Below are 20,010 nucleotides of genomic sequence, written 5' to 3'. Positions count from 1 at the left end.
TGAACAGCCTTCCTAAAGGCAAATGTTTTCGCTGTCAGGTGCAACCTCCATGGTTTGACAGAGTATAGGTACACATACATTTTGAAAATATTAGTTAACCGGTCTACATTCTCATGCAGTGAGACAAACTTCATATCTGTCATAGGTGTAGCACCACAGATGTACTGAACCTCACGTAATATCATTTCGTTGGAGTGTAATATGGCTCTTGTCCAAACAGATGGAAACGCAAGGTTCGGGGGCTAGTAATTACTGTACCGACAAACATCAGCCCATCTACTGCGACTGGTCCTGCATTCCTCTCATTGTTTTGAGAGTTGGTCTAATGAAACACGTACATGAACACAGATACCCTTACCACAGCCGATCTCTGCCCCTCCCATGTCCGTTGACTGTCACCCCACCCCAAGCACCATCCATCCTATTCCCATTGGGCAAATAAGACGTACACCTTCTGCATCACACTTTATACTCCTCCAGTACGCATGGAGTTGCACTCTCAGTAGCACGCTCACCATCTGCCTTCTCTCCCTCTCCTTCTTTTATTCATCTTCTCTCTCTCTTCCTTCTCCATCTCTCTCTCTGTCACTCTCTTTTCTTTTTGTTATCATCTCCGTCTCTTTCTATCTTATTCACATGATATACACAACCAACTCCAACGCGCACACATACACACACACACACACACACACCTTTTTACACAATCGCATACAATGGTGACAGTGAAAACTCTTTGGAACTGCGTAATGTCGGGCAACTCCCCTGGAAGTTTTGAAAGTGCCACATGGAGCTAGGATGTGGCTGGAATATTTCTTTCTGGCTGCGAGGACAAGTTTCAATGTGAGTACAAGATGGAATAGAATGTGAGTTTTCAGTACTTTTATATTGTGAAAGTATTCTATGTATGCATATAATACAAACTTTGGTCTACAGGGAAAGACTTTTCTGATTTTCCAGTGGCAAGAAATTGTGTATTGTGATGTTAAGATTGTAATGATATGACATTGAATGGTATTATGAATGAGCAAATTCATAATTCTCTCCAGAAAAATTGTTTTTTTGGTTTTTTTTTTTTTGATATACTGTAGTGATAGGGGACTGTCCCTGTCCTTATGGGCAATTCCGCAGTTAGAGGGACATGACCATAAAATTTCAATTTGGTTTTTTCCTTGGATTTTTGTGTTTGACTTCAGAAAGAACACATTGATAATTCAGGAAAAACTATTTTTCAGGGTATCTTGATAGTTTTAGGTATTGAATTCACCAATTTTGAACAAGTAATCTTTCAGATTGAATTTCATCAGCAAAATCTCCATAATGGCAAAGAAGATAGCTTGTCAAGTTAAATGCCATTTTCTAGCCACAAATATTGAATTCATAGAGGCAATGCAGTGCTTTCATGGATAGATTAAGTAAAATCAACTTACATGTCTTGGAAATGCAAACGTGTGCATTTCCCCAACCATTGGACAGTCATGTAACGTTACTAACCAAAAAGTGAAATTATTTACCTCCAGAGAGTATAAAGTGTCTATGAATGATAATATTTCAATTTTTCCTGCTGTGTCCAATGACTAACTGAAATATAGAAATAAGTATTACTAATCATTATAGAAGTTAGAAATAACAGCAGTCAAAATGTGTAACGTTACTAACCACGTAACGTTACTAACCACAGCCTGTGTGTATTGTAACGTTACTAACCATGAAATAAGTGAATAAGACTCCAATGGACAGGTCCTGGTCTGGCAAAATTTTGCCTGATGATAGAGCCAGATGTCAATTACAAGATTACGTGGTCATACAGTAAAAAGATATTGGCTTCTTTTTTTAGTAAATTAATTATGCAAATTTGCGCATGAAATCATATTTTCACCTAGATAGCTCGATAAAAAAGACTGAAGGATTGCTAAAATTTTGTGTAAGAGTTCCTCAAGACACATCAAACAATTTTCTTGCAAAAAAAATAGCAAAATCAAAATCAGTTTCTTTTGTTTTTTATTGTTTTGTTAATTTCTTATGTATTTTAATGTTTTTTACCTTTTGTTTTCTATTGGTTTTTTTGCTAAAATTTGTTGCAGGCACTTTTTCAAGCTTATCTACATTACAATTGATTAATTTCACTGGTCAAAGGTTGAAACAATGTAATTAATATCAAATTAACGAAAAAACTTAATTTGCATTGGATTTGCACACGATATCATGAATTTGAGCTGTTTTCAAGTCGACATGCATTTATGCAAAACATTACATAACTGCAGAATGGTGTACCCGGACGTTGCAAATTTGGTCTCAAAATATGCGGGAGACTTCAATGAAAAAAGTCATGAGACGATGCGGCAAAATCTTTGCGCGTTGCAGAATCGTGGCGGGAAATGTTGGGGGGGGGGGGTCTACAGCATTCGCATCACTACAGAAGGCTCACAAGGTGCACATTGAGCGATTTTTTTGTTTTTTAACCACTTCCCATGGGAAGGGGCAATTGATGGAATCTGTGAGCCAGCACAGCATTTTGTGTGGAAAGTAGTGTTAAAAACAATTGAGGCCATCGCTTCAAATTTCCTGTCCCAATTTGAAATTATCATACAATGGTTTGTCGGGGTTAATTACGCTTCAGGTACAGCGAACAGACTTTTGTTTTCAGAACAATGCAGAGATTAGACATTCAACTGGTCTAAAAGAAAAAAAATCCATGTCTCTAGACTTGAATTAACATGAATTCAACTACAGTCAAACTCGGATACCTCGACGTCGGATAAGCCGAATATCACTTACCTCGGGGGCAAAATGAAAGTCCCGATTGTTCCTATGGAGTTTCCATGTATTAAAATTCGCGTAGCTCTAAAAAGATAACTCGAAGTTTGGTTACCTCGAAGGGAAATCTAATATCCCGATCTTAATTAACTTATTGTTTTTCCCAGCCTGTTGCTCGAATCGAAATTGTAAACATCACTCAGCATCTCCGATTAAGCGCGCGTGGACAGCGAAGATATGTCACATGTTTTCACACTCAGAACAATCGCGCGCCCAAGAAGAAATACCCGATACACAGCTGACAAGAAAAATCCCCAACACCTACCAACACAGCACATAGCACCCGTGCCAATGGAGTGCTTTACGATATAGCACTACGCGCTGCCCCATCATTTGCTTTTCTTTAACCACTGTGTTTTGATTTTTGATCGAGACAGTCATACCGTGCGCGTAGATTTCTCAACCGTCGGGGCGCACCTGCTTACGTTGACAGTTATATCTTTGCAATTAATCACGCTCCACTGTCAAAACATCAATCTACCCCGTAGTGCCTTTTTTTAAACTATTTTTTTTTTTGCCTTTCACGAAGTTTACTTCCCCGAGAACGCAAGCACTGAAACTTTTTTTTTTCCAGCAATGCGATTATGAAAATCTGGAAGTATAGGCCGATCACAATGAAGAATAGAATACACAGGGCTCCGCACTAAGTTTTATCGGGCCACCAATATCATTGATTTTTATTTTCTGGTGGTCGAAACTAAGATCTGGTGACAAAAAAAAAATCAGGAAAAACATTAGAAAAACTAAATCGGTCCTACTAAACATAGACAAATTAATATTAAGCATTATTGAAGTGATACAGATGTCCATGTCTAAAACAAATGAACAGAAAATTCAATCATCTTACTCTGTGTTTAAAGATTTGACAAATAGGCGTAGATATTATTATAAAAGTTGATGCCCATATATTGAGGAGGTCAAAACTTACGTTTGAAATGAGAAAATGGGAGCATTTGCTGACATTTGTTAGCATCCGACATTTGTTTTAGCACTGTAAAAAGCCGAAAGTTACCGTTATTCATTTTTAAATGTAAAAGCAAACAACCGACATTCATTTTAGAATCTTACGGAGCTGAATACTATCCTAATCCATTTCCAAACGTGAAAGCAAACATCCGCTATTTGTTTTAGCATCTAACTGAGCGGATTAATATCATTTCCAAATGTTAAAGCAACAATCTGTTATTTATTTTTGCATCGTACGGAGCAGAATATTACCGTTATTAATTTCAAACATCCGACATTTATTTCATTATCGAACGGAGCCGAATGTTACTGCTGTCCACTTCCGAAAGTGAAATGAATCATCTGACAATTATTTTATCATCGCACGGAGCCGAATGTTACTGTTTTTCATTTTTGAACGTCAAGGCAGACATCAGACATTTTGGACTATGAAACGTATAGCTGAATGTTACTGATATTTATTTTGAAATGTACCGTAGCAAATATCCAATACTTTTTTTTGATCATCGTATGGGGCAGAATGTTACTGCTGTTCACTTCCAAACATCACAAACGTAAAAGCAATCATTCGACATGTATTTTAGCATCTTCCGGAGCTGAATGCTATTGACATTTACTTTCGAACGTAAAAGCACACATCCGGCATTTATTTTATCAGCGTACGGAGTTGAATATTATTGTTATTCACTTCAGAACATCAAAGCAAACATTCGACATTTATTTTAGCATCTTCCGGAGCTTAATGTTATTGCAATTTGCTTTCGAACATAAAAGCAAACATCCAACATTTATTTCATCATTGTCAGGAGTTGAATATTATTGTTACTCTTTTCCGAACGTCAAAGCAAACATCAAACATTGATTTTACCATTAAACGCAGCTGAATGTTACTGTTATTCATTTCGAAATTTAAAAGCAAACATCAGACAGTTATTTTAGCATCATATGGACATGATGGAGCAGAATATTACTGCTATTTTCTTCCGAACATAAAAACGATCATCTGACATCTATTTTAGCATCTTCCGGAGCCGAATGATATTGCTATTTACTTTCAAAAGTATAAGGAAACATCCGACATTTATTTAACCATCGTACGGAGTTGAATGTTCTTGTTTTTCATTTCCGAACGTCATAGCAAAAATTCGACATTTATTTCAGCGTCTTCCGGAGCCGAATGTTATCCTAATTCATTTCCGAACGCAAAATCAAATATGTAACATTAGTTTTAGCACCATACGGAGCTGAGTCTTATCGTTATTCATTTCCAAAAGTATGAGCAAACATCCGACATTTATTTTAGTATCATACCGAGTCGAATATTACCGTCATTCATTTCCACAATTAAACGCAAAACTCTGACATTTATTTTAGCATCTTACTTAGCCGATTGTTACCGCTGTTCATTTTGAAAAGTAAAGGCAAACATCCGACTTTTTTTTTTTTTTTTTTTGGTGGCGCGATCGGGCCACCAAAATCTTTATTTCTGAAATTTTGATTTCATTTCCGATTTTCACTCAATTCATTCATATAAAAGTTAATTCAATTCAAATTGACAAGCATGCAAACAATCAGTATAGGCACTATAACAGACACCATGTTGAACATCGATAAACGTTGAACATCGATAAACATCGGATAAGTCGAAGAAAATTCGACGTATGCATACCTCGAAATTCGCGTACGTCGAACCATTTTCTTCAGTCCCGACGAATTCGAGGTATCCGAGTTTGACTGTAATACACTGTATTATTTGAGTTAATGTCATATGACTTAAAGGACAAGTTCACCTTCATAAACATAAGGATTGAGAGAATGTAGCAATATTAGTAGAACACATCATTGAAAGTTTGAGGAAAATCAGACAATCCATTCAAAAGTCATGAATTTTTGAAGTTTTTGTGCAGTACCCGCTGGATGAGAAGACTACTGCAGTGTATGAATAACTTAGATGTCACATGCGTACAACAATATAAGGAAAATATAAAGAGAATTTCACAAAGTTCCATCTTTTGAAAAAAGTACACATTCCCCTGACTCGTAACCGATAAATGTTATGGGTAATATTATTCCCCCTGCCTTCAGAAAGAGGCAAGTCAATTGCTCTTTTATTATGCGAAAAAAGTGAAAATATGTTGAATTTTCTTTTATATTTTCTTTTTACTGTTGTACGCATATGACTCACAAGCTGTAGTAGTCTCCTCATCCAGCGGTTCCAACACAAAAATTTAAAAAATTCATAACTTTTGCATCGATTGTCCAATTTTCCTCAGACTTTCACTGATGTGTTCTACTAATATTGTTGCATTTTCTCAATCCTTATGTTTATGAAGGTGAACTTGTCCTTTAAACTACTTTCACGATAATATAAAACATTGCATTATGCTGGATTCCTGTTGTGCAATGACTACGCACACCACAATTGGCCATACACTGTACAGGTGTACATACATGTACTACATACCGGTACATTAGTTTTTGCTCTTTGATTTCTTTCCCCTTTATTAAAGGTACTCTTGATAAGGAACACATTAACTGTTTTGCTCAATAAAACAGGCTGCTTTTGTGAATTACTGTGAGTCATGATAAACAGTGATTGGCAAAGTTATGAAACTGTGGATATCACTTGACCTACTATGATAATTGTAGCCTTTAAAAGTGGTACTTTTTTTAAGTTTGTAATTTATGCAAACTTTTTTTCTAGTCTTTTTTAACATATGTACAAGTACAATGGTACTATACTGCATGAGTTTGATGATTGAAATAAGAGTTTCATGTCTTATTTGATGTTTCTTAGCTTTAACTTTGCATTTTCATGGGGAAACATGTAATGATTTGAGTTAACACACAATTCTGTAATCACTGGACAAACCGTAACATTACTAACCGTAACATTACTAACCGTAACGTAATGTTACTAACCATGATTTTTGTACTTCATTTTCAAACAAAGTTGATATTTGGGGTAGACATTGGCCTTAAAGCTAGAAATGAAAAATAAGTGGTGATATATCTCAAGCTATACCAGTTTTAGCAAACTTTTTGTTCAAAGATGCTCATCAATTTTTCATGTCCTTTTTTTGTAACGTTACTAACCAGCATTAAAAGCAGACCTTTCATCTAAAATAATTCATGAAATGATTTCATTCTTTGCTCTGTTCTAGGTCTACACTAGAATGATCCCTGGTGACATTAATGAGACTTCACATCCACAGATAGAGAAATGAGTCTAATCTAAATCATGAGAATGTCCCTAAAATGTAACGTTACTAACCGCGGAATTGCCCTTATGTGTTTCTTTGAGCAAAGGGGACTGATGACATACATACATGTACATTACGTAATTTGAGGATACATGTCTCACTGAGATCTGCTTTTTCCTTTGACTACCTCTTATCTGTCCATTTGTCCTATTGAGTGGTTGTTTTGAATATTTGAAGTAGTTCTGTTTCCATCTTTGCACTTGCCAAGCATCATATTCTTGTTTTCCTTTTTTGTTGAGTAAATGCTATCCACAAGAACTGTCAAGATTCTCTGATTTTGCATTAAACTCCTAAAAGTAAAAGAAATAGAAATATTTTATCATGTTCAGGCAAAAGAATAAATACTAGGCCTCCCTGATTTAGGAAATTATCTTGCCTATTGTGATGCATTGATCTCACAATCAGCTCTGAGATCACAAATTGTAGCTCTGTGGAACCTCCTTGACATTAATGCCTGGACATTCCCAGCCCTCTTTCCATCTCTCCCACCGGGGGAGCTGATTGGAGGTGAAAGTGAGGAAATGAGAGAGAACAGAAACATAACAGAGCTGAAACCCCCCCCCCAAAAAAAAAAAAAACAAAAAAAAAAACAAAAAACAAAAAAACAAACACAAACACAAACAAAAAACCCCACACAAAACAAAACAAAACAAAACAAAACAAAAAACAAAAACAAAAACAAAAACGATAAGAACATCTTTTAATAGTGAAGGTGGATAGTCCATTATTAGACATTCATGGAACATGCTTTGCAAATGTCAACCTCCTTACCTGATAATAATGTCTTGAATTTCATTGTGTACTGTGAAACCAGAAATATTTACGGCATAAAACATTTGCGCATTGGTGTTAACAGCTTTTTTCTCGGCATGAAACTTGTCACTTGCATTCAGTTTAATTCATTTCAATTGTCACTGGCGTTCAATTCATTACAAGTGTAGACAAAACCTTTCAATTGCTTTTTACTTTCGTGAATCTTGGCTCGCGAAATTCGCGAAAGTTTAATGTATGCATACAAAACTTCATGGTTTTACAGGGTTACTTAACTGTTTTTAATAGCATATGCCATTCACTTTGGATCTACATGTATGTATCCGGGCTATGCTTTGAATGTTACAGTGCATGATAAAAACACGTTTTGATACATGTAGTTACAGTACATTGTATGTATCTGCCCATAGGCAGGTATTATAAAAGTACAAGGAAAAGTTTTTGCAATTATGCTGTCACTATCAAAGAACCATGGACAAATATCAAGCCTGTAGATCATCAACAAAATTGTTTATTCTAGGAACAGTGTCTAAGGAAAATGTTGAATATATTGATAAACTGAGTTTATCCAACCCTACAATGCATGTCAGAGACTCTAGAAGCATGTACTGTACGACCACACAGCTCAGATATTTCGAACTGTAAACATTGCTTGTAAACAGTGCCTTTGAGATTAAAGTTTGGCAGTACAATCTGAGCAGCATAACTGGTTGATATCATAGAGAACATTGCCCTGTACATAAAACATATAAATGTACTGTACTTGAATTACATGATATTATTGTAGTTCAAAATGCAACTTTGTTAAGGTGAACAGAGCTGCTCAGTCTCCCTCATTCTGCAGGACGTATCCCTGAAAAAGTCACTCATGTCTGGATTTAAGAGAATATCAGAATTTCCCTGATTTAGGAATTATATTTGTCCATTGAAATGCCTATGACACTGAAGTATCTCTTTGCTCTGAACCCCCCCCCCCCCCCCCCCTCAAATTTGGTTGTGTGACTGTTGGCAGCCCTATATTGAGTCCATTCTCTCATTGATGAAGAGCAAAAGACTTTTGTAAGTACTTCATTAGTGACTTCAATTTGCATGAAGAGCTACATTTGTATGAGATTTCGAGCTGTTAGGAATATTCCGCTACTGTACAAGTGTTCACTTCCCTACCCCCATGCCCTCCCATTGCTACATGCGTCTCACTGGTTCGGCAATTACCACACATTTTCATTGTAATCGACCTGGACAACGCTGGCTAGGTGATGACACGACAAATCCCTGTCGCCCCCGTCTTCATTGTCCAGTTGGGTTTGTCATCACCCTGCATTGCCAATTTGAGGACATTGTATCAGATGGCACGAGCCTGACCGATTGGCATGCCAATCTCTTTCCCTTGTTCTCTTCTCTACCTCTCACTCTCAGAGTGCATTATACAGCTGTAGGGAAACATTAAAGGACAAGTTCACCTTCATATACATGTGGATTGAGTAAAGGCAGCAATGTTAGTAGAACACATCAGTGAAAGTTTGGGGAAAATCCGACAATCCGTTCAAAAGTTATGAATTTTTAGAATATCTGTGCAATCACTGCTAGAGGAGAAGACTACTACAGTGTATGATGTCACATGCGTACGATATAAGGAAGATAAAAAGAGAATTTCACAAAACTTGACTTTTTGAATAAAGTGCACATTTCCTTGACTTGTTACTGACTTATGTTAGGGGTAATATTATTCCCCCTGACTTCTGAAAGAGAAAAGTCAAGTGTTCTTTTATTTTGTGAGAAAAGTTAGAATATCTTGAATTTTCTTTTTACTTTCTTTATATAGTTGTACTCATATGACATCACAAGCTATAGTAGTCTTCTCATCCAGCCGCGACAGAGCAGAAACTTCAAAAATTCATAACTTTTGAATGGATAGTCTGATTTTCCTCAAACTCTCATTGATGTGTTCTACTAATGTTGCTGCATTCACTCAACCCACATGTCTATGAAGGTGAACTTGTTCTTTAATATCAGGGCTCTTGAAGTGTGCTAGCATAGCAAGTATAGAATATACTCCTTCAAAGAAGATGATACACTGACAAGGTACTCATGTGAGAATAGGAATTGTAGTCCTTTATACAAACTTTCTCTTGTTTTCTTGTCAGTATTAAGTCCTTGCTTAACACTTTTTGACATATCCGTATGTCTGGTACAATCTATAATTGTATGAGCGAAAATCTGCAAAGCTATTTCTGAATCAGGTCATATTGGTTATCCAGAAGTTTTTCTGATGACATGAAGTCATAAAAAAAAAACACAAATCAAACTGTCATACATGCATGTATGTATGCAATGAATGAATATGAAAATGAAAAAAAAAAAAAAAAACCTGGACTGCTGGACTTACTGAGCAAGTGCTGAAAAAAAATTGAGCTTGTTTTTCTATTAAACCATCTTTTTTCTGTGTGTGTGTGTGGCTTGCACATATCTGTATATTGTATGTCATCAGGCTCAACATGTATCCTTGGTTCACTAAATAATGTACAATATTTATAAATTCTGTGAAAACAAAGTCATTTGGACACATATTATTATGATGCAGAACATTAGCTTTGCAGCGTAGGAAGACTTGACCTGTGCCTGCAAATTCTGTCCCATTTCATTGAAGGGAAGGTACAGTATTGGTAGAGATGAAAATTGGGCTTTAACTTTTTTGCGAGATACCAAGAAAACACATGAAATAGTACAGAGCATACCATTTTAAGAGGATTTCAAAGTTTATTTGATAAAAACCGGGTTTGGAATAGCTGAAACATCCAAAAACAAAGTAAAACAAAACGATCCTAATAAAATGTGGGTCCCACACTTCATTAGGATCGCTCTGTTTTGGATATCTCAGCCATTTCAAAACCAATTTTCATCAAATAAACATTGAATCCCTCTTGATATTACATGGTCTTTCATATTTCATAAGAGATTTCTCACTATCTCACCAAGAAATGATAAAAACCTGAAATTAAGTCTCAACCAAAACTATACGATCCCTTTAAGTGCTTTGAAGGCTGATGTTGGTGCTCATCCGTCAAGGGTACAATTTGTATGATAGGGAACCCTGGATTTGAATATTGTTTGTCACAGTGCTACCAGGAATAGGATCTGCTCATCACATCATCAGTGCTTGTGGGAAGATTTCATAACTGTGATAATTGATAAGACATAAGTTATGTTGAGCTGAATTTTATTTTTTTTCTCTCTCTCTCTCAAAAAAAAGTGACTCAAAGATGGTATCTCACATGTGAAAAATTGTTCAGTCATTCCTTCCCTAGATCTAGATTTGTGACACTGTAACCATGATTTGATGAACAGCAGGACCAGGTTCTTTTTATGCCTCCGCCAACGAAGTGGCCGGAGGCATTATGTTTTCGGGTCGTCCGTCCGTCCGTCCGTCCGTCCGTCCGTACGTACGTACGTCCGTCCGTCCCGTTTTGGTTTTGTCGATATCTCAAGAACCGTGTGGTTGTTTTACATCAAACTTGGTATGAGGGTATATCCCGGGGGGATAATACTTTGTTTGGATTTTAGGGTCACGGGGTCAAAGGTCAAAGGTCACAGGTTATTTTGTGAAAAACAAGGTTGAAAATTCATGTTTTTCTCCATATCTCGCAAATGGTTCAAGGTATCTTCATGGAACTTAGTATATATGCTTGTTCCAATGGGCAGTGATTATCTAGGGAAGTTGGGGGTCATGATTCAAAGGTCAGGGGGTCAAAGGTCAAGGTCAACTCCTCAAAATATCACCACTTTCCTTATATTTATGCAATGCCTGAAGGTTTTTTTTTTTTAAAACTTGATGTATACATGTATTACCCAATACTGTATATATTCTGTGGGAAGTTTCTTGCCAAAAGGTCAAAGGTCAAGTGAAAGTGCTAAATTGCACTTTTTCCTCCATATCTCAAAAGTAACTCAAGGTATCATCATGAAACTTACATATTTGGGTAATTCCATGGGGTTGGGACTGAAATTGTGACATGCAAGTTGAAAATTCAAGTTGGGTAAATTGAAATTTCCTTTTTCCCCCTGATTTGTTACTCCCATTCTTCAACTTCTTCCCCTAGAAATCTGTTTATTACTTTGCACACTTTCAGTCAGCATGGGTAAACAGGTATGGCAAAATACCTATGTTACATGGACTTCATTTGTTGACATCCTTCATAATTTTGTGTTCTGAAATGAAAACAATGAACACATCCACATTTTTTTCGTCCATAGCACATCAACATGTTATTTAAGAGGCGCATGAGATCATTATTAGTAAGATTGTATGTTCTGATGTCAACTGCAAGCCACTTTTATTAACATGTTTTTTTCTACAAACCATTAACAATTTCAATCAAAGGTTTAACTTTTTCATCAAGAGTGACACAATGGCAATATTCTTAAAAGCACCACAATTGAAGCAAGTGATTTGTATGGGTATTCAAGTGAAAACATGATTTAATTGTTATAATCAGGGGTTTTCAGTCAACAACCTCGCCCACAGTGTACTACCTATGTTACACGGACAGTATGTCTTTGTAACATAGGTACACTACGACATATCAACTGATTTCCTTTATTGTGGTGTGAGATGTTAAAACCTACACATATAGACTTTATGTATGTTCCCACAAATAACACTATTGTAACAGTTCTTTGGAATTATATCTACTGCACACCTGTAGAACAATACCTATGTTACACAGACTTCAATTCTTTGTAACTCTGGTATGAAAGAAGGCAGACTTAATCAGAAGAAGAAGAAGAAAGTGAAGCTTTACACAATTTGACCTTATATACACTAACAGCATCATCAACTAGTTGTTAACTAAGAAAACTAATAAAGAGAAATCATACAAGTCTTCTTGTCCTCTCCATGTTCTTTGTTTGAAATTAATTTCTGCTCTTTTATCCAATGTCCATTTAGCCCTCGATTTTTGTTTTTCTTCTGTCAATTTTCCCTCTGTGCAGTTTTCTTCTTGTCTAGTTTGTTACATTCGCTCTTCTTGGGTGTTGCTTTGTCGGCTTCCTCTCTGTTTGTGGAGTGCTGTGGATGTGTCCTTTTCACTCTTTCATGTAGTTTAAAATGTAGCAGTGGCAGAGGAGGAGCCATGGCAGATTCATCAACAAACTGAACAAAAGGTGTAAAGAGAAATAGAATTAAAGAAATTAAAAGAAAATTTTTGTCGGGATTGACTATATATTCCTGTCGATGTATCTGTGTGTTTATGAATGGAATTAAATAATTTCAACAATTTTGCTTACATTTCTACCTCTTGGCATACCCATTAGCTAGAGTTCCATGTGTACCTCCCACCAAAATTGGAAAAAAAAAGGGTTATGCTTAAAATGATGTAAATATTAATAATAATAATAATAATAATATAGCATGTAAAACAGGAAAATATCATTTTCATACTCTATGCTAAAAACTTGTTTTGATGTAAGCTAGGAAGGGCAGGTTGCTGCTCCCAGTGTCCTAGCTAAGGTTAGGGCTAGGGTCAGGGTTACGGTTACGGTTATGGTCCTTAATAGACTCCCAAAATAATACTAGGCCCTCTTTTATATTCATCCCCCATTGAAATTGTCGCCCTCTTTTTGAATGATAGTGTAGAGCAATAATAGTCCAATTTTGATTGGGGTTCATAATTTTATTGAAGCCTTTCCTACCCACTACCCACCCAAACTGAATAGGACACTGGCATTTTAGCTTTGAGACTTCACAGTGGGTGAACATCAAATGGAAATGGTGAATCCTTGTGAAATGTTAACAACTTCATCAGAGCATCTAACAGGTCAGTGAAATCTTGGAAGGAAAACAGTTACATTTTCGAAGTAAATCTGTTAAAGAGGAAGAATTTCACAGCTCCTAGTTCCCTCAATATCACCAGCAAAATAAGGCAAACTCTATTTCTCTAGTTCAGATGCAGTCTGGACATCTACGTTTTCCAACTAGTATATAGTGATTAATACTAACTCTAGCATGTCTACCTTGGTAGATACCATGACAAAAGGGTCCAAAAATTCACAATAATCGGGAGGTAAAACAAATTTATATTGCAGTGAAGATACACTGATATACTTTTGTATGGTTTTCTAAGAGAGGAATTATATGCTCCTTTTGCAGAGACCGGCATGGACGGAAAATTTGGCGATCAAAATTATGAACATGAACCTGTAACAAATATCTCAGTATGTGGGACTACAGTATCATCGTCCACAGTATTTTTGGCCAGTTCAGAGGTTTAGATGTCGTTTTTTTTCTCTAATAGAGTTACAGAATATGACAAATGTTATTATTTTCGTAAAATAGCGTAAAAGCTTACCAATTGACATCAGAAACATTAAAACTCCCGTACCTACGTTACATGGACAACGGCAGAAAAACAGATCTTGCGCTGTCCAGGTAGGTGTATATTGGCTGTGAGTAGCTTTTCTGCCATTGGGGGAGGACTGCCAGTGACATGAATACGATTGCTGAAGTTAGTAGCTCTTCTTTTTATCGCGAGACGCGTCTTTCCTTACCTACGTTACACGAAGAGGCCGGACATCGCACTGAAGTACAGTGATATGTTCTGTATTTTCTCGTTTATTTGGAGGATTTTGATGCTAATTTTTGGATAAGAATACTTCTGAAATATAAATCTCATTATAGAAATAAAGTTTCTAATCATATTATGATTGGAAGTGTATGTAAAACCATGCTATACCTATGTTACAACAAAAATTGCCATGGACATCGTTTGTAACATAGGTATGAGGTTGCTTGAAGATGCTCTGGTGTTCTTATTTTGTTACAAATGTTTATGTGCCTTATAGTCTTTGTAGAAGTCACCTTGTCTCTCTTAATTATGATAGGCATAATGCTGAAAGGTTGTATATTCCTGTTTTACATTGCCATGAAAATGGCATATATTTATGTCACAACATAAACCACAAAAAACCATGGGACATCATTAGTGAAACAGTCATAGACAAAATACATTTGTACACAGGCTTGTTTTTTTTTCATCAAATAATTCTTCACACATTTCTGTTCAAGAATAACTGCAAACCACAGACAATTATTTGATAAATTTCTCAGAATATGACTTTTATTCCCTGCAGAACATGAAAATCTAGAGAAGACCCAACCCCATGGAATGACCCATTTATGCATGTTCAACCTAACAGTGATTCTCTTTGGAACTGTGAGGTCAAAGGTCAAAGGCCAGGTTTAGATAATGCTATTTTCCTATTTGATACTGAAATTATACTTTTTCTCAATACCTTGAAAATTACTCAATGCATAAACTTATAGAAGGGTCAAAAGTCAAGTAAAAATCATCAGTTCCCCAAATACCTGCACTCTGACATTTTAATCATTCATCCAATTGAACCTAGTTCTAGGAAAGTGAACATTCAGCACATTTGTGGCAAACCTGTCATTTTAATATTTTGCCAATTGTGTGAAACTGTCATCACACATTGTCAAGACATTGTACTATAGACCTATTAGGAGAACCATGCATTATGGCGGAGGCATATCAGTCGCCGTAGCGATATATCTAGTTAGTCATGACTTTGTTTTGTGTTGTGTTTTCTCTCTTACCATTTAGAGCTTTTACTCAAGCTGATGACAAGATTTCAAAAAGGAGGATGATCTGAGCCTCCAGAGACAAGCAGAACTGCCAAGAATGTTTATTATGTGTGTGTGTGTGTGTGTATGTGTCCATGTGTCCATGTATTTGCATTGTCTTTCATATTGTCTTTTATTTGTGTTTATTGCAGGTTTTTTCAAAAGCAATTGAATGAACCCATCGAAGGACAAAAATCCCTCCAGAGCATTCTGGATTATTTCATGTTTTGCTTCTATATGTGTTTGTTTTGTTTTGTTGTTGTTGTTGTTCATGCTACACTCAATATACACTTGTAGAAATGTTGTAGTTCTACACATTCTAACTTTTTACATGCTAATCCATCAACACAGCAAATGATACTGCAAGTGCGACCTGAAGAATGTTCCATCATCATCTTCTGCATTATTGCTTTCTTCAGTTCTTCCAGCTTTTCAACCCAGCAACCTGTTGGGTAGCTGGAATCAAACCCTATGATGTTCCTTTTCCAGTCATGTATGAAGGATCACGTTGGTAGACAGTGAACGTAGCAGAATTACCCCCCCCCCCCCCCCCCCCCCCGGAAAATAGTGGAACCAGATGCATCACTGTATTTGTGTATGTCATGGAGTGCCCATGTCCCCATTCAATTTCTCAGCCATGTCATACAAATTTGTACATGGTCTGTTTCTTTTCTGTTATCCTCCAAGTTTGCATCAGTGTAGGCGCGTGGAGATTGGTAAGCTATGCGTGAACTGATGCTTGTTGCTGTTGAGCGAAGTTCATGGTGGAATGTCTGACTTCAATCATGTAATTCTGCCCTTGACTTTCAGTTTGGCTCCAGGAACAAGCAGCCACTGCCGCCAGGGGAGGAAGACAGAGATAGAAGGGAATCTTCACTAGGATCTCGTGAGTGGGATTACAAGAGATACCCTCGAAACCGTAAGAAAGATTCCTCTCGGACTGACAGCTCGAATAGGGAGCCGGACCCACAGTCAGTCACTCCGGTGTCCAGTGCTCCTCCACCAGGGAAGGTAGGGAAGGAGCCTGGAGGGCTGAACAGCCAAGGGAATCAAAAGCAGAGGGGCAAGCCCAAGAGAAACAGGGGCCGCAAAGGGCAGGAGGCCCAGAGTACCGAGCAGCCAGCCAGTTCTGAGCAGCCTCCAAGTAAAGAGCAGAAAGCAAATGAGAGCTTGTGGGACTCTTTAGCATCAATCAACTATCTGAAAAAGGACACAAAACGTTCTGAGAGAAAGAAGTTTTTCGACAGGAAGAGAAAATTGGAAGAGGAGAGGGCGAAGAGAGTGGAGGAAGAGAGGAAAATGGATGAAGAGAAGAAGAGAAAAATGGAGGTGGCGGAAAGGGCCACGGAAGTAATCAGGCAAAATTCAGGAACGTCTCATCGGCAAAGAAATCGGTCCTGGCGCAATTATAGACGGAGAAGCCCAGTCCAAAGAGATTGGTCGAAACTTGAGGATAAAGGCAGGGACGACGATCGCAGAGGCAGCGGTGGAGCTACTGTGAGCTGGGATCAGTCATTCCAACATGAGCAACAATATTCTGGAGGGCATGATGTATTGAGGCCTGATCAGAAGAAGAGTCGAGACACGGAGGCCCAAGATAAGTGGGAGGAATACGTCTTTGGAAGGCATGGATCATCCTCACAGGTGCCCAAGATTCCCCGCATGGAGAGAGATGCCACGGGAGAGCGCCCAAGATCTGAGATACAGCGATCAGTTGATGACAGGTGGAACCGTGCACGACAGTCGGCTCAGAGACCTCCGCAGGAGCACCACAAGAGACGTGAGGAACAGGTCTCTGGTGGTTTTGATGATCTGTCTGAGCAACCCATGGATTTAGATGATGCTGAAGATAGTGCAGGAAATACCCACCAGGGCACTAGCATCCCTTCTCTCCTTGATCTCGAGTTATTCCAGGGAGGGTCTGATACAGATATGCGGAAGCAGACTGCTCCAGCTGTTGCGCACATGGAGCGTCGTATTGCAGAAGATGGTGGCTACCCTATAAACCAGGACCAGTTTTTCATGAGCAGCCGCTCTCGAGACCAGGAGAAGGTGAGATTGATACCTCGATCAGAGCATTCCTGGTACCATGGTTTATGGTTTATGTACAATGTACATGTATATTGCACCTAGTTTTAAAAGCAAGTTTGAGATTCACCAGAAGGCATATGAATGAATTTTATTCCGTGATAAGATAGCCATATGATTTCCCAATCGTATCTTGTCATCCAAATTCATTTACTAAAGTGCAAAGAAGTTTTCATTTTTACATGACTGCAAGTTTTCATCTCTTTATCATTCCCCACATAATGGTCTTTGTACCTCAAACAAATCTAAGCCTGTGATATCAGATAGAACTGAGTCATGGTTAGAAAAAAGGGAACATGCTTCTTTTACATCTGCATGTGCATACCTCTCTTAACACCCAGCTATACGGCGAGCGTGGCCAGAGCGCAGAGCATACACTTCACAGGCAGCTGTTGGAGCAGGTAGGAGGTGCTGGCTCCCGACACGAGGAGGGGAACTTGTTCTCTCTCCCTGGAGGTGATCTGCCACACCTTGGTGCCCAGACCGAACCACGCAGCGCAGCGGGCATGATCGGTGAGAGTTTCTCTGAAACACCACTGGATCAGTTCTCTGCAGCTGCCTTGGCCGATCCATTCTCAGCTGGTCAGCTCTTTTCAAGCCCCACAATACCATTTCTGTCAGACGCTCCGTCCAGTCAGAATGTCGTGGGCACTTCCTCCAGTCTGACCTTTGGGGGAAGCTTGTCCAGTCAGAGCTTGCCAGGCCCTTTGACTGACTCAACTCTGCCCCAAGGAGATTTGTCCAGGATGAAGTAAGTATGGACCAAGAGCTGTTCAAGAAAAGTTTTTGGCTCGCTAATCAAAAGTTAAGCAAGTTTGCATCGAATCTTTGTTTGTTTTGTGGGGGTTTTTTTAACTCAGAAGGATAAGTTGGCTATCATACCTGCATGGGTGTTAAAAGGTGAAGAACTATGGCAATACTTTCCAATATATATTGAATAAAATGATAATTTATAAGAATGCAGATGAGTGCAAGATCAATTTGAAATAGAAAATTTTTGTGTGTGGCAGCACTTTCATTGTGATTCAAAGCAGAATAGTATGCAGTTCTAAAAAAGATTTTTTTTTCCAATTTCTGAGAGCAGAAGATGATAGGAAATATGTATTATAATGTAGAGTGCATGTTTGACAGCTCTTGATTGTTTTTGTTTTTTGTTTATTGTAACAGTTTTCCAATTTCAGCTACTGTGAAACCAGAAATATTTGCAGCATTAAATTTTTGCGAGTTGATGCCAGTGACTTTTTTTGCGGCATGGAACTTTTCACGAATTGCCCCTGGCATTCAATGCATATAGTCTAGACGAGAACTTTCACATGCAGTTTTTCACGAATCTTGGTTCTCACAAAATTCATAGAATTAAAATGCATGCAAACATTTTTGGTTTTACAGTATCTAACTGGCGTGAATTTAGTGTTGAGTGGAAGAAGGCATTAGAGTTCTCATATTTTTTGTGTGTTCTTCAGTTCCTAACTTTTCTCTCTGCCAGCATGCGAAGAATACACAAAGTTGAGAATACCATACCAATGTAAGGTGCACCCCCAAGGGCTTCTTGGATCAAGAATTCCAGAAGACAGTTGGTGAGGGGAAAAACAGAAAGACTGAAGTCCTCGTGTCTCAATTAGGGTCATAGGATTGAAGAATGAGGCAGAAGGCATAGACTGTCCCTGCCCTGCTTGCCTTAGTATGTATATTTTGACGACCCTTTTGACAGTATGGAACCTGTCCCTTGAGATCTCAATTCAAGGAATCACTCATGAGTGGAGATTGATATATCTTGGTCTTTTTTTTTCTGTCTTGTTTGTTAGGATGAGTTAGGGATGTAATCAAAATTGTTATATTCCAACTGAGATGCATATATTACAGTCACCTACTTGGGAACCCTTGTAAAGTGTCTCCCAGTATCCTAGACTATTTCCTGAAGATCATGTTGCTGCAGGGATGCCAAGTCACCCTGATTTTGCAAGAGGCCCCCTTGAAGTTTGAATATCTCTTTATATCTGGACAAGAGAATTATACCTGGACGAGAGAATATAGAAACACTTCCTGCTTGGGTATTGTGTTCGGCTATTGAGATTAACATCGAGCTCTGCTTTCTTCTTAATTACTCTAAGGAACCACAGTGAATTTTGATGGGTGTACCTTGGCACCCAGCCACATCTTCGCGTCGCTGCTTCACCACTTCCCAAGCTGAAATGCTCAGCCATTCGATGATGACATTTTAGATATCTTGGCAGAATGTAGCTGAGGTCATCAGCACATACTCTGTGGACATGTCTAGTGTTCAAGACTAATTTGTGTCCTTCACAGTCGTACTTGTGTCTTCACACATTCCAGGGAAATGAAACCAGCTGAGAAGCCTTGTCCAAAAAGTAAAATAAAAAGAAATTAAAAGAAGAAAGATGCTTTCCCAACATGTCTCAAGGGACGAGTGAATGTTCATGGCACAAGATATTCTGCAAAGTGCTGCAAAAT

At 38.0% G+C, this 20,010-nt stretch overlaps 1 protein-coding gene across 1 annotated transcript in view; it reads left to right on the top strand.

The window, feature by feature from the left end:
- LOC139744425 (uncharacterized) overlaps positions 1 to 20,010 on the top strand; it is a 38,591-nt gene that overhangs the window by 9,137 nt on the left and 9,444 nt on the right. The window contains exons 3-4 of the mRNA XM_071654868.1: positions 16,261 to 17,502; positions 17,880 to 18,289. Of these exons, the coding sequence (XP_071510969.1) occupies positions 16,261 to 17,502; positions 17,880 to 18,289 (1,652 nt within the window). The remainder of the gene's footprint in view (positions 1 to 16,260; positions 17,503 to 17,879; positions 18,290 to 20,010) is intronic.

The sequence above is a fragment of the Diadema antillarum genome, unplaced genomic scaffold (genome assembly GCF_040938485.1).
Source record: "Diadema antillarum isolate AM-2024a unplaced genomic scaffold, OU_Dant_1.0 scf00000035, whole genome shotgun sequence".
Classification (NCBI taxonomy): Eukaryota; Metazoa; Echinodermata; class Echinoidea; order Diadematoida; family Diadematidae; genus Diadema; species Diadema antillarum.
Note: the sequence above shows the minus strand (reverse complement) of the source record. Positions and strands in the feature narration are given on the sequence as shown.